The sequence below is a fragment of the Lotus japonicus genome, chromosome 4 (genome assembly GCF_012489685.1).
Source record: "Lotus japonicus ecotype B-129 chromosome 4, LjGifu_v1.2".
In the NCBI taxonomy this organism is placed as follows: Eukaryota; Viridiplantae; Streptophyta; class Magnoliopsida; order Fabales; family Fabaceae; genus Lotus; species Lotus japonicus.
Window position 1 is genome coordinate 66,445,757 of NC_080044.1, and position 16,317 is coordinate 66,462,073.

Here is a 16,317-nt window from a genome sequence, read left to right on the forward strand (position 1 = left end):
TGTTTGGTTCAGAAGTTAAAAATGTTATTCTGCAAAACCATTTTAGCAATATATTAGAAAGGTTTAATAACATTTTTTGTCTCTCACTTATCACGATTTAACAGTTCTGGTCCCTTAAGGAATTTATTAGTCTACAACGTCCCTCACGTTACTAACTGTTGCAGTTTTGGTTTTTTGTCAACTTTTATCCAATATTTAACGATTTTTAATTAAAAAAAATTAAAAACAAGGCTTGAAGAACAGTTTTATGTTTTCTAATTAACAATTTTATGGTTTATTATTTTTCTTAATTAATTTTTTGATAAAAAACTCGTTAATATTGAATGGAAGTCTCTGGTTCGCTGACTGGAGTGGAAAGGGTGCACTAGGTGCAGTAGTCCCATATGTTCACATATCAGATACTGATAAATGCTTACATGATATCATGCATGGAGGCTCGTGGGATGTTAGCAGGTTAAACACGATTATCCCACCGGACTATACTAGCGTCCTGAATCAGATGAGACCTATCGTGACGCCAAATGTTAGAGATTGCTGGTCTTGGCAGCCTCATGAGTCAGGCATGTACTCTGTGGCTGCAGGCTATGATTGGCTTCGCACTAGGGAGGAAGAGGATCCTAATACAGAGGAGTGGAGCTGGGTGTGGAAGATAAAGGCGCCGGAAAAGATTCGTGTGTTTATTTGGCTTCTGCTGCATAATGGCATTCAAGTTAATGATAAACGGTTTGCTTGTCATTTGGCACAATCCCCTGCGTGTTCTCGGTGCTCACATCCTGTAGAGGACAGGTTGCATTGCTTAAGGGATTTCCCTCACTCAATGGAGGTGTGGCGGCGGCTTAATGCTTTGGCGTGGCCAAATTTCTATGCGCAGGACATTCGCAGCTGGGTGCAGGTTCTAGTTAAAGGCCGAGCATCAATGCTCTTCATGGCTGGTCTCTGGGGGCTTTGGCGGTGGCGCAATGAAATGGTGCTTGGTGATAGGAACTGGACGATTGATTTTGTGGTCCAGTGGATCCGGGGAGAGGAGCGCGATTACCACAACCTCCTAGGTGCAGGCACTGGTTCTCTCCATGGGATGATGCAGGTGGCAAAGTGGCTACCTCCCCCCCCCAGGCTACTACTCGCTGACAGTTGATGGCGCGTTCAGTCGCACACACAACAGGATGGGAATCGGAGGGGTAATCCGGGATAGCACAACAGCCTGGATTTTGGGATTCTATGCTGGTGATGTCGGAGGGGACCCCATGATTGCTGAGATTCGAGCTATGATGGTAGGTTTGAAGCTTGCTTGGGCCAGGAACATTCGCGCTCTCTACTGTGAGACAGATTGCAAAGAGCTCGTGAAGGCTCTTCAGGATAAGAACTATGGGTACCATGTTCATGCCTCCGAACTACAAGGGATTCATTTGCTCCTCAGTAGACAGTGGACAGTCAAGCTCCGGTTTATTTCGCGAGAGGCGAATGGTCCAGCGGATTGTCTTGCGGGTGAAGGTGCTCGTTTGCATTGTGCTCGAATGGATTTCGTGGACCCACCTAGTGTGGTCGCTCCCTTCTTGGCTAGGGATTCTCTAGCTCTTTAGTCGTTTAATTTTCCCATGTACCAAAAAAAAAAAAGGAAAACCAAAATTACAATAATTAGTAAGCATGAGGGACGTTGTACGTTAATAAGTTCCTTGATGGACCATAACTGTCAAATTGTGATAAGCTAAGGATAAAAATGCTATTAAGCCTTTATAAATGAAAAATACTAAATTGTCCTTCACATACACTCATAAAATTGTGCCAATTGATGCTCCTATGCGAAGTGGGAGAACAAAGAATTAACAAAGTGAAATACCAATGATGAGAAAAACAATTAAAATGCCAACTTCAATCCAAGTATCCCTCTTGCTTCTTCTCCTTGTAGCGTGTTTCAATAGCTCAAGTTTTCCTGGTAATTCCCATTCACTACCCATGACTACTACTCAATATTCTACTCATTTTCAACCAGATCACCAACAACAAAGCCTGCAGACTTATGAAATATATGCCTTCATCAGATCTCCGTAGTTGCAAACTGCACCTGACCTAGGGCAGGTGATTCTACCATCATTCTTCTTAGCCATCTCTTCAAGCTAAGAGCCTGCAAAAAATCAATAAAATATGAAATTAGCCTCATACTTTATGCTTATATATATAGTAGAACATTTAGAATGGCAGGGACCTTAGTGCTGTAAACATATCCGTTGGGCAAGACTTGTGGTGGGTTCTCAGTGTCCATTAGCTCCTTTGTTATGTAGCAGACAAGCTTTGAGTGATGCTGCTTTGAATATGGTAAAGGCAAGGCTATAGTGTGCGGAAACCCTCCTGTGATAGAGGGTCCTCTTTTGTGCAATCATCCTCATAACAATATCTTTATCATGTACGTCAAGGAACATTAATGTATATGCATTAGCATAAAGTTGAAATTAGAACCAAGAAATTGATGAGAAAAGAGGCTTCAGTGTTCTCAGTATGACCCTCAAAATCTTCCTAACAAGTTCAAAATGAGAACACCAAGGTGGCAGGAGCCATACCTAGGAAAAATTGTAGGAATGCTAACAACATATCTGTAAGACCTTGAGAACTACCATATAAAAATCAAGTGTACCTTATTCTCTAAAAAAAAAAAAATCAAGTGTACCTTAGTCACCAGTTAAATATGATTTGTATACTGTAGTATCTGTACCATAAAATAAACTACGAATATCATGAATTACCCAACCCACCCATCCCCTGACACGCAAATGGGTTGATCCGCCGGGTCGAACCCACTTTGACATCCCTCCCCCCAACCACCACCACCATCACCACCACCACCTACCGATCTTCAGTGGTTGAATTGCAGCTTACTTTTGACATGTTTTCACTATTTCCCTTTTTCACATATATAGTTCACTTTTACATTGGACATGGATATCTTTTACTAACTACTTTTTCGTAGGGTTTTATATGTGTCTTGCTGCATGGAATGTGCATGTTGTTAAATAATGTGTAACTCTTGTCATATTATTCATATTTGATAACATAGGACTTCTTGATGTGGTGTTACTCTAAAATGTTACTTATACACTTGCTAGTATTAATTTGGCTATCTGATGGAGCTGTGATCACATAAGGAGGTGAGGTCTGCTGGAGGAAAAGGGAAGGGTCTTCCATAATCACTCCTCGCACTTGCTCGTGTTCTTTCATGCACCGCAACTCAGGGTGAAAATAAAGTCTTATTTTCTTTAATGCAATAATGGCTACAATTTTTCCTACCCAAAGAAATTGCATCACTTGTTAAATAAGCTATACCTAACAGTTTCCACTTCTGGATTATTTTTACTGATCAAATATCATATTTCAACGATTTGGTCGTGGAAGCTGCACAAATTGATGGTAGGCTAGCTAGACGCCCTTTAACAAGATATCAACAGAGAGATACAAGCACACCTGATGTTATCATCACTATTTATCCGATTAATAGAGGAGTGCAAGGCAGCTATTATGGTAAGGATTGAAGGACTTAATCTAATATAGTCATGTATGATTGGTTGAACCCAAACAAGGTGGCAACCAAATTGAATTTCAGCTTATGACTGGTAACTTCAACTTTTGGATAGTTGGTTCGTAACATGGTTTCAGAGCCTCTGACCCAATGGTCTAGAGTTCGATTCTTGTTATCCATGATTTTAAAAACAAGTTGAATTTCAGCCCAAGAAATGAAATCTTTGCACGAGAGGTGTCTTCACCAACAGTTTAAGTTTTTGGAATAATTAAAAGGCTTAATACATCAGAAGGCCCCTGAAATTGTAAAGGGAATCAGTTCCAGAGCCTGTAAAATTTTCGCATCAAATTGGGTCCCTAAGAATTTTTTTTTAATTCAATTAAGGTCAAATGCTGCCAGACCTCAATTTTGTCATAGTCATCAATTACACGTGGCTTTTATAATTTTTTTAATTAAAAATAATAATTTTTAATTCCAACTCAATTATTTTATCAGAAAAAAAATTAAAACTTAATAAAAAATCTTCATCATCATCATTAATTAAGGGTGGGTTAACCCTATTAACATAAAAAAAAATCTTTATCATCATCATCCATTTCCTCATCCTCTTCAACCCCAAATCATCATCATCATCCATTTCCCCACCCCAACCTGCATCATCATCAACCCCCCACCCCACCCGACCTCACCCTCACCCCCAACCCCACCCCACCCGCAACCTCAACTCGACCCCTACCCCCAACCTCAGCCCCGCCGCCACCATACCCACCCAAATCCCTAACTCTTAATTCATTCGGAGACGCACCACCATCAATACCAACAAGGAGCAGAACTAGAAGTAGAAGAAGAGAGGTGGTCATTGATGCTCGACCCTTCCTCCAGGAAACCCTTCGACTCCCCCGGTTACCGCTTCCTGGCCGTCTCCGCCGTCGTCGCCGACACGATAACTGCAGCGATGTTGTAAAAACCTCGCAGACACAATAACCACCATCATCTTTCTCTCTCTGCCCTTCGATCTTCCTCTTGCAATTTCGATTCACAGATCTGGTTGGGGTGGGGGTTGGGGTTTTGGTTTTGGTTCCGATTGCAGGTGGGGTGGGTGGGGTTAGGGTGGTTCCGATTACAGGTGGGGGTGGGGTGATGTTGCAGGTGGGTGGGTGTTGGGGTTGAGGGGGTGAGGGTGAGGTTTGGGGGTGAGGGTGAGAATATTATGGTGATTTGTTTGGGGGGTGAGGAAGCCTTCAATTAATTCGAGGCTGAGAAGGCTGCAACCCAAAAGCCTTCAAAAGTTACAGATTTGGGAACGGGTTGTGGTGTTGGAGGCTGAGAAGGGGATTCTGGTAGTGATTTTGGGTTGCAGGTAGGTAGAAGGGGTTGTGGTGTTGGAGTTGGATGGAGGATTCCATGGTGGGGAATGGAGTTTTTAGTTTTCTAGAAATTGATTATGTGTTATGATGTTGAAGATGAGATGATGGATTTTTTTTTGTTATGATGTTGAAGATTTGCTATAATGTACTTATCTAGGTTTCTGTTATGACTCATGATGTTGAAGATGAGAGTTTTTTTAATTTAATTTTGTTAATTTAATTTAATTTTGGATGATGATGATGAAGATTTTTTATTAAGTTTTTAAATTATTTTTTTCTGATTAAATTATTGAGTTGGAATGAAAAATAATTTTTGTAAATGAGAACACTTAGAGTGAATAATATGCTATGTAAATTGACAATAAAGCTTGTATTTATAGGGTTGGGGCCGTTGATAGTTTTTTCTACGAGTATGAGGAAAGCCCTTTAAACAAGGCATCTGAAGGGGGAAGTGGTCTTGGGCCAACTTCCCTTAGGTGGGGTGGTTGAGAAGCCGGCTATAACCATAAATTAAAATAAACCGAGAAATGAGATGTGGTAAAGCTTAACTATTTTTTTATTATGATATTTTTATTTTCAAGATAAAAAGTATTTGAAAATATTTTTTTGTATTTTTAAAAAAATCAAAATTCAAGTTAAGTAGTAAAGAAAACATTCTTGATTATGTTTTTTAAGTTTTATATATCATTCAAATCTGAAGTGAAACTAAAGAAATTTTTTATTATTATTTATTTTTCTTGAGTTTTAGCATCGTATTGTTGTCACCCCAGATGCAACAGGCGCTAATTAAGTGACATAGACACACTCGAAAACTCTTACTATGAATTCTAATATCTGTAGCAAATGATAAAAAGCTAAACGCTTGACAACTTGGACAACAAATCCACTTAGAATTCTTACGCTTGAGCTAAGATGAAAAAGCACTAAATGCTCGTCATGGACAACAAACCGATATGGAATTCTAACATTTAGGGTAAGGTGATGAAGATATACACTCGACAACTCTGATGAAGAATTTTAATGTATCTGACAAATGATAAAAAACAACTGACACTCGACAACCTGAACAATAAATCCACACAAGAAAGTCTAATGTTTGAACTAAGGTGATAGAGCATTAGATGCTCGACACCAAATCGGCGTGAAATTCTAACGTATGGACTAAGATGATGAAGACATGACTCAACGACTCTAACGAGGAATATTCCTAATATCTAAATCAAATGATAAAAAAACAATAAACATTTGAGTACCTCGACAACAAAGGTAGAGAAGATAGACATTCTACAACTCTTACAATGGATTCTAATGTCTAGAAGAAATGTTAAAAAAACAATAAATCACTACACCAGAAATAGCCTTTTACAGCGCTTAAAAAAGGCCTTTTACAGCGGTTCCGAACCGCTGTAGATCTCGCCGCTGTAAAAGACTCTACAGCGGTTCGAACCGCTGTAAAATGTTCCTTATTACAGCGGTTTATTCAGAATAACCGCTGTAAATACGCACCTACAACAGCGGTTATGTAGCTTAACCGCTGTACTTGGCTTACTTTTTACAGCGGTTTTTATGTTTAACCGCTATAATTGAGTGATGTCCATTACAGTTTTTTCAGCCCCTGAATTACCCCTTGTTCAGCCATAAGATCAACATTTTTCTAAATTACAGCATATCAACATTCAGCCATATATAGAATCAACATTTCCTAAACTTCAACATATCAATAATTAACCTAAACATGAGAGTTTTTGTCTAGGTATCTAATGTACGTCCTTTTTCTAAAATAAGATATCATCAAAAGCTTAAAAATACAATAAGCACTAACAGAATTTAAATTCTAATGTATGCTAGAGCATAATAACTCCACTAATCCAAAAATGAATGGCAACCTGAAACATCATATTTGATTATGTATCTTTCTAGACTTCTCTACCAAGTATAATTTAGCATAACTATGCCATTAAGAAATTAAGCAAATGATAAAAATATAATTAATAGGTTACCATTGAGGAACAAGTTATATTCATATTATGCATGATAAGTTCTCAAAAACCTGCATTCCTACAAAAGCACAGTTTGGAAACAAACATAAGTAAATGTCACCAGTCATGACAATAGAAAATGGTGACCTCAAACTTAGAAGGTAATTGTTAGTTGCAAAAATCAATCTCCATTGGCAATTGAAGAGATGAGAAAGGAAAAAAAAAAACAGCTCAATAGTAAATTAACAAAGCACTAAATCTTCACCCCCATAGTCCTTGTATTAGGATCCACATATAAAGTTGGCAAGACATTGTATTCTAAGCAACCATGCCCAAACATATATAAACAAAGAGTGAACCCCTAAGAAAAGAAAGGTGACACTGAGACGTCCCTTGTCTACAATACTTACTTAGAAGAGAGAAACAAGATAAGTACCTGTGAGTTAGAGAAGGAAATTGTCTTTTTGGTGTCATTAGCTTTGAAGAATATAAGTTGGAGGTGGAAGAACATTTGCAAGTGTTTTCTGGGGAGCTGGGTAGGTGGATGTTCTGTTAGTTTCTTCGTTTTCTCCTTAGTCTAGTCTAAATGCAATAAAATATAAATTTTGAATCATTTATTGGTTAGAAGACTTAGATTGAAATGTTAATGAGGAATGTGACTTATACCTTTGCTAGCTTGTTGTTTTGCTCCTGCAATGCCCTTTCCCAAACAATTATCTACATTGACTGAACAATAGTAATGAAGTTGGAAAGAAAAAGGATATACCTTGAAACCGTGACACAACAGCAGAAGGCAAGAAGCATATCTCAGTGAAGGAATCATATCCAACCAGAAGACAGACCAAGTAAATTGCTCCACACACAACAACCAACACACAACAACCACTGCAGAAGTGGTTAAGCTTAGTTTTATGTAGCAAACAGAAAGAGAGAGAAAAGAGGTAGGAAGAAATTCATAAATGGCATTAGAAAGCACAATATATTTTTATCACCTAGAAGTTGTATTTTTACCCCCTAGAAAGTGTATTTAATATCATAATTATTGAGATACCAAAGTAATGCTTTTGAGAGGCTTCGGAAATAACTCAAGGTACCTAAGTGGGCAGTAAGAATTACAGTAATGACAGCTTATATTCTAGTATGTGTATGAGGACTCAACTTAAAGATATAGTATAGGGAACTTAGATCGGATAGGAATTTTCAAGAACTACTGCATCAGTGATTCAGCATGCAATGAATAAGAATCTCTACTACAAACAAATATCATGAATCAATAAGCAGATTGCAGAAAATTCCTAAGCTGCAATCCCTAACTTCATTAAACTTACATTTCCCAGTAAGTAGCAAACAAATTGAACAATTGCAGCTCAACATCCAGGAATGCCAGATGAACTTGCTTGATAGATTTTATGTGACAATGGCAGTGTGTTGATTACTTTATTTCTGTATGTCTAACCTTAATATTTACCCCTGATCCCAATAGAAGGGCACATTACTATGGCTACATGTCAATTTTGAAAATTCCTCTCCTAAGGACCAAATTTATTATTTCATTCCATGGTCTAGCAAGTATAAAGCAATGGAGGATTTTATGGCTTTTCCAAATGAAAAGAGAAGGATGATAAGTAGATAATCAAACATGCAGAGAGATCTGAGTTAGACACTTGAGCCAAAATGGAGATTTGTCAAGTACCAATTACTGTGTTTGTGTGTGTGTTTGAGAGAGAGAGTGCTTGCTGTCCCAGCCGAACAGTGAAGATTATCCACTACAGCTGAGTGTGCAGTACACTGACTAAGGTTCTGGTTCTGGAATTGGATTTGGCTCTGGAATTGGACAATTGTTGCAGCAATTGATTTGGCTCCGGAACTGGACGATTGTTGCAGCAATGATGAACAAGGTTCTGGTTCACTAGTGAAGAACCATTGCAGCAGTTATTTCTTAGATGAACAGGTGAAGAGGTGAAGAACGGAGGATGTGGTGGTTTGATGATGGTTCAACATAGACGAATTCGGGAATATTTTTTCAAGGATGAAGAGCAGGCACGTGACTCATTTAATTAGTTGCTTTGATCTCATTCGTTCATTGTGATCTAAAGGCTGTAAATCATTCACATGTTTCTCACATAAGAGAGGCTTTATCATATGATACATCCCCTCATCCATTAATGTAACTTTTTCCATAAAGTTGTAAGCAAACTCTAGCAACTATTCCTAGACCCTTTTCCCCCTCTAAACCAACAAGCAACTAGCAAGCATGATCCAGATTCATTGAGGCGATTTTCCTAAATTCACTGTAGTCACGATTTTGTAGAGGTGTGAAATAAGGACTAAAGTGAATTTAGGAAATTTCAACAGCAGGAGACTCAAAACTCAAACCCTAGGCTGCATTTACAAAATTGAAGAAAATCATACTACCAGATCAAAGTATTACCTTATGAGGAAGAAGAAAATTGCTTGAGGAGAGGAGCAATGGAGCGCTGTTGAACTTTGAGAACAGGGCAACGAACCGTGCATGAAGGACACAAAACAAGAGCGGCAACGACGCAGCAGGGATGGAGGCGACAGCAAGGACGGCTCCGGCGGCGGCAAGGACGGTGGAGGAAGAGGTAAAACACGCGTTTGAGAGAAGGAGAAGAGGTTAAGAGTCGAGAGTGAAAGTGTGGTAAAGAATATGGTTTACAGTTATTGGGTATTGTTAGTGGGGTACGAATTCAATACGGTATAATATACTTATATTTAAAAACCAACACATCTAATTAAAGCTCACACAAGCCCAGTGGTAAGAAGTCATACAATTTTTTGAGGTACCCGGGTTCGAATCCCATATGAAACACTTTTTAATATTCACGATCTATTATTAACAGCGGTTAGTAGATACACGCTGTAAATAGTGGAACCCAATTATTTACAGCGGTTTAAAACTTAACCGCTATAAAAGCCTAGTATCCGTTCCGCGTTTTTGTGTTTACAGCGGCTGCATAATTAACCACTGTTAATAGGTAATGATTTTACAGCGGTTTACTCTTTAAGCGCTATAAAATCCTATTATCCGCTCCGTGTTTTTGTTTTTATAGCGGCTGCTAGGTGAACCGCTGTAATAGGGGCGCTGTAAAAGCCCTTTTCTGGCGTAGTGAATGTTGACAACCATTTGAACTACAAATCTGGGATTTGGGTTTGCCACCCCACCTATTGGGTTTGACACCCCACTTTATTTAATACGGGAATTAAATTTCCGTTTTCAAAACGGAATTTAAAATTCCGATTTTTTTTTATATGCAATGAACGGTTGAAAATGTGCCACATATGCTAAAACACATAACGGTTTTTTAATTTCCGTTTTTTTCGTATTAAAATCGGAATTTTAATTCCCGTTTTTAGTAAAGTGGGGTGCCAAACCCAATAGGTGGGGTGTCAAACCTAATTCCCTACAAATCTGCGGGAGAGAAACAAGTATAAGACAGATAAAAAAAATACTAATAACACTCACTGAGTCATACTTTCAATTTAGTGGTAACAACGTAAATTTCAATCAATGGATAAGAAAACATGAAAAAGTGACTAGTAAATGTTGCTAGCTAACACTTCGAAATGGATAATATATTAATATCAACTCAAGTACAAGCTAGCTAGTCAGTGAAACTGTGAAACCTCTATATCTAGCATGCACTTCAACTCAGACAGTGATAACACTACCCATTTTACCATTTAGCGTATACTACCGAGATTTGAACCAAAAAAGCGAATACTACCAAGGAATGCCGTGTGCATCTAGATATCCATGGATAACTCCAGATCAAAGGCCGATTAAAACGACACCTGCACTCCCACTCTCACCTGTTGTTTTCCTAATTTTGTAAAAATGTGAAAAACACCAAAGTAATTTGTGCAGTTGGTCAATTGACAAACAAACCCACATGTTAATTAGGCTCATAAAGCATGTCGGTGGATTTGCTGTAATAGCATTATTCATCTAAAACAATGGAATTAGATTTCCCAGTTGCTTGAACATGCCAATTAAGTGAGAGTAGCAATGATTAACACGCAAATAAATCAACCCAAGGGCCCCCCTTATAAAGCAAAACACTCTCTATACTCTCTATTTGATTCCATTTTTTTCTCATGTGCAATTATTTCAGGAAAACGCGTCAAACTCCCATCACATATCAACAACAACAATGCCATTGGACCCACCAAAAAAGCCTACACCTATAGTATTTTATTTTCTTCAAACACCTAAATATGAAAAGAAAAATGTAAAAAATATATATATATAAAGTATAAACAAATCACACCACTGTCGGCAAGTATTTTTACCTGTACTGTACTACTGTCTTGCTACTACGTTAAAATTTACAGCTGGACAAATCTATCCAATCCCCCAAAATCCAACGGCTAGTACGTACTCTCTCTGTCCCACTACGATGTGGATCCCATTATAGCATCTCCCAAATTGCTCCACTTGTCTCTATCACCTAGCTGTCTCTCCACCCTAAATTACCGTCTTCTATTTTTTACCATTATCCACATCCATTTACCAAATAGTAAATAATCAACATTTTCCTATGACTCATTGGTAAAAGTAAACCATATCCAAATCGCAGGGCGCTGATTGATGAACGGACAAACTATACGAAAATTACGGAACAACTCATGCTTAATCGAATCCTAGATAGGAGAACACAAACAAAATTAAAAATAATTAAAAACAAATAAATAAAATAAACAACAACAAAGAAAAAACGTTACTCCAACTTTCTTTCTTTACAAAAGAAAAATGTTAAAAACCCAATAACACAAATTTAATTTTGATGCCAAAAAAAGAAAAGAAATCAGCAAGGCACACAGCTGTTTTAGCTGGCTGGCCTCTCAAGTAAAGAATGTATTCTTTTTTCTTTTCTTGGTCTTCTCCCCTTTACTTTGACCAGATTTTTTTTTACCCCTTCCATGAAAAATTCTAAGAGTAACAGACTAAAAAGGAAAAAAATAAATAAAACCCCTTCCCATTAAAAAAAAAAGAAAGGTAAATTAAACCAGTTAATTTACAGGTTTCCCGTGATTGTAGCCGTAATAGGAAAGGTACCATTTCACAAACTTCTTCAACCCGGTTTGCAAATCGGTTGTCGGTTTATACCCGAGTTCTCTCCGGGCCGAACTAATATTCGCATGTGTGAACGGAACGTCACCGTTTCCAGGCATATCCACCACGTTCCTCTTCGCCTTCACCTTCAAATGCCCCTCCAAGATACTCACCAGAGTCGGCACCGTCACCGGCGAAGTGTTCCCGAGGTTGAAGATCCGGTACGGTGCAGCTCCTTTCTTCTTCCCACCCGACCCGGTACTCTTCCCAGCAGTATCCAACGACCCGACACACCCCTTCACGATATCATCAATGTATGTAAAATCCCGGGCCAGATCGACCCGGTTCTTGCCCCGGTAAACAGTGATGGGTTTTCCTTGCAGAATGTTGCGGGTGAAGGAGAAGTAAGCCATGTCGGGTCGGCCCCAGGGTCCGTAAACGGTGAAGAATCTCAACCCGGTGATGGAGAGTCCGTAGATATGGTTGTAGGTGTGGGTGATTTCCTCGCCGGCTTTCTTCGTCGCGGCGTAGAGGCTGGCGGGTTGGTCAGTCCGATCGGATTCCGAGAACGGAACCTTCTCGTTGAGACCGTAGACGGAGCTTGAAGAAGCCCAGACAATAGCGGGTTGCGGGTTTGCAGATTTGCAGGCTTCCATGAGGGTGACGAGGGCGGCGATGTTGCTGTGAACGTAGGAATGAGGATTCTCCATGGCGTAGCGGACTCCGGCCTGCGCGGCGAGGTGCATGACATGGGTGAACGCCACCACGTCGAAGAGCTTGGCGAGAAGCTTGGCATCGTTGACGTCGCCTTCCACGATGAAAACGCCGTGGGTGGTGAGGAGGGTTTTGCGGGCTTTTTTCAACGATGGGTCGTAGTAGTCGTTGAAGTTGTCGAGCCCGACGACGCCGTCGCCTCGCCTTTTCAAGGCGAGGGAAACGTGTGAGCCGACGAAGCCGGCGGCGCCGGTGACGAGGACGGACATGCCGCCCTGTCGGTGGATCTGTGCGGAGGTGCGGACTTGCTTCTCCCACTGGATCCCGCCCCAGGAGGCGGAGAGGTAGCGGCTGCCGGAGTCAACGAAGCCTTGGAAGCTGAGGTAGGAAGCGGTGAGGGCGATGAGGAAGAGGGCCCACAGGAACATGGTGCTGGTGGAGGCGAAGCAGCGGTAGAGTTGGCGGTTCATGCCGTGAGCTCGCTCGACCTTGAACTTTCCGGGGGTTGAGGGGAAGAGTTCCTCCTCCAATGAAGGCATTTTCTTACCCAGATTTGCTTTTTGATTTTTCTTTTTCTTCTGTTGTTGATGGAATGGGAATGGGAAGGGTTGGGTTGGGTTTGATTGGTGAAAATGGAGATGAAGAAGGAGAAGCAGATGCAGAGAAAAACAAGAAGGAGATTGCTATCTTTTTTTCCTGCACCTGCTATTCGATGAAATGAAAGGGGTGGTTATATATAGTGGTCACCACCATTGGAAGCGACAAGAATACGCGTGAACGCGTTAAAAACCGGACAGGGTGGATAGACAGATAAAAATGGAAATTCCCAATTTTTTAGATAGAGATCAATTTTTCTGTTTTACTATTATTTTTCATTATTTGTCTCATTTCAAAGTTAAATAAATGATATTGAAGAATATTTTACAGTGTGTGCAGTGGAACTGGACAGTGGAAAGAACAATTTACAGTTTTGTTTTTGTTTGCTGTTGATATAGATTTTAGGATTTTAGGAATAAACAATGGGGGGCTAATTGCTGAGCATGAAAGGTGATGGAGATTGGAGAGGGCAGTATTAAATTGTGGCAGGAACATGGTGACCATTACTATTGGCTGTGAGGGGAATAGAGCAAAAACCCGTGTGTACTTTACACTCATTCCTTGAAGGGCTGGCTGACTTAAAAAAACAAATAATTAAAGGACTCTTATCAACACAGCTCACAGTTTTAAGTAGTCTCCACTCTACATAATTTATTGTGATCAATTTCAATAAATTGAGTGATGTTCATCCAGACTGCAACTCATGATTTAGTAGATTATAAATGAGATTTAACTAGTAAGGGAAATAATATTGAAATGAGTGTTAGATTTTTTTTTAACTAAGATATTTTACATCCATAGTTGTGAGAGATTAAACTTTCACTCAACGTAGTCCCCGAGTGATAACTCAAGTGATAAGAGATATGAGACATATGAGTTAAGGTTGGGAAAGTCCATGAATCAATCCCTAGATGGTGCAATTTATCTTTCCAATATACAAATAAAAACACTTCAATGTTAATACAGAGAACGATAGGAGTCTGAGTAAGAAATGAGTGTTAGGTGATGCATGGATAATATTTCTTAAATATTTTTAAGATCATTAATAAATATGACAAATGTGAGAAATTATTTTTCAAGCAATGTCTCCAAACAATTAACTTAATTTCAAAACATAAAGGTCATGGAATATTCTTTTATCTTTGCAGAGAGACGTCAGCTATATACTCCAATAAAAACAGTAAATGTGGGGCGTAGAAGGAAATCAAAGATGTTATTCAATGATATGGGAGGAATTCTATTGTTCCCTGTTCTGGGAATGAACATCGAAGAGAGGTATAGTACCTAGAGGTAGAGGGACTGTGCTAAGAGAGAATCAGAATGAGAAAGAGAGTGCTGAATTTCGAGTGTTCTTTCATCAAATGAGCCAAAAGTCCCTTACAATTGATAACTACCTCCTATTTATAGAGCTTGGGTACTACCTCTTGGGCCAATTGGGCCTCCGAGATCAAGGCCCATCTGAAGGCCAGGGCCCCGCCTCAGGGCGGGATACATGCTGGGCGTTGCCCCTCTAGGGGCTCGCCCAGTCCACTAGTCCACAAGACACCGAGCTCGAGGTACGAGAGCTAAGGGTGTCTTTTAAATGCTGTTACATGTCTTATTGTACACCGGAATCTACACTGCCAACATGGCTTGAGAAAAGAGAAGTTAACTATATCGCCAACATGGCGTGAGCAAAAGGAAACTAGCATTTTCAGTTACCCAGTCCACTGACTTGATGAGCAAACCAAGCTGGCAAGTCCACAAGTCCGCAAGCGGCGAGAACGACTACTTTGTATTGGTGATAAGTTGGAGCAGGTGTATGATCGCTCGCCGGCGGGAAAGGCGGCAGGCATGGGTCATGTGCCGATCATTCAATCATTGACTGGCGGTGACCCCGGCGAGCGACTGAACTTCGTTGTTGGTGTCAATCGTCAGGCGATGGCGTTTGATCCTTATAGTGGCGAGGCTTTTCGCGCTTTCCCTTATTTTAAAACCCTTTCAAATTTCTATCTGCCTCACGTGGCTGCCCCACGTGATGTGTTGGTTACATCAATTTCCCTCTTTCTCCGGAACCGTCACTTCACCTTTCATAACCGTCCCATCGTGCGCAGTAACTCCCCTTTGCACGCGACCCACTTCCCCAAAACCATCATGACTTCCAACCTTCCACACGCGTCCAACACGCGTCACCCTTCCAGCTTCTCCCCTTCTCCTATAAAAACCCTTCTTCCCCACTGTCATCCCTTTCCGAGACCCCTCTTCACTTCCCTAATCGCTTACCAAACTCCTTCTGCCCACTTCCGCTCCGGAGCCGTCGCTTATCACCCTTTCCGCTACCCACTCTTCACATCCTACTCCGGTGAGTCCCACTGTCCTTATCTTTACATCGCACACATACTGATCTTTTCTTTTCTTTCACTTCACTGTCTTCTAAAAATGGCTTCAAACCCTACCTCCCCTAATCACTCTTCTTCCTCCTCCGAAAGCGACCCTGACTCCACCGCTGCCGGCGGCCTCCGTTTAGAGGTTCCGGAGATCCCAGCTCACCGACTAAAAACCTACGCCACTCTGCCCCTTCCAGTCCAAGTAGCCCCCAAACACGAGGCTATAGATCAACCTTCCATCTTCCAAGATAGCGAACCCATTGTACAATTCGTGAACTCCCTGGGTGGCTTGTCCAATGACGATGAGTTTAACGCCAAACTCAGGATCTGGGTTTGCAGTCCCGGGGATCGCCCCTGGCTTCACAAACCAGACGGCGACGTAAAGAGATCCCATTTTTTCTTTGCGTACGAATACATGTTTAGCGAGCTTGGAATCAGGCTTCCTTTCTCGCCCTTCGTCCAAACCGTCCTCCGCGACATCAACGCGGCTCCCTGTCAACTCCACCCTAACGCCTGGGCCTTCATTCGATGTTTTGAAATCCTAAGCGCCGCTGTCGGCATCGCCCCATCCCCCACCAGTTTCTTCTACCTTTACGACGTCGACCCCAAGTCCATCAAAAACAAAGGATGGATTTCCTTGAAGGCCCGAGCCGGCCGGAAGTGTTTGCATCCCCACAAAAGTAACGCGAAGTCCTCCTTCGCACGAAAG

General features: G+C 40.7%; 1 protein-coding gene across 1 annotated transcript; it reads right to left on the reverse strand.

Annotated features, from left to right (window-relative positions):
- Positions 1-11,587: 11,587 nt before the first annotated feature.
- LOC130710379 (UDP-glucuronate 4-epimerase 1) lies at positions 11,588-13,367 on the reverse strand. Its single transcript, XM_057559613.1, has one exon. The coding sequence runs from the start codon at positions 13,182-13,184 to the stop codon at positions 11,889-11,891; it is 1,296 nt and encodes a 431-aa protein (XP_057415596.1). The 5' UTR covers positions 13,185-13,367; the 3' UTR covers positions 11,588-11,888.
- Positions 13,368-16,317: the final 2,950 nt, after the last annotated feature.

Bases quoted from the DNA above. Each gene is read 5' to 3' on its own strand.
- LOC130710379 (XM_057559613.1), bottom strand. From the start codon at position 13,184: ATGCCTTCATTGGAGGAGGAACTCTTCCCCTCAACCCCCGGAAAGTTC.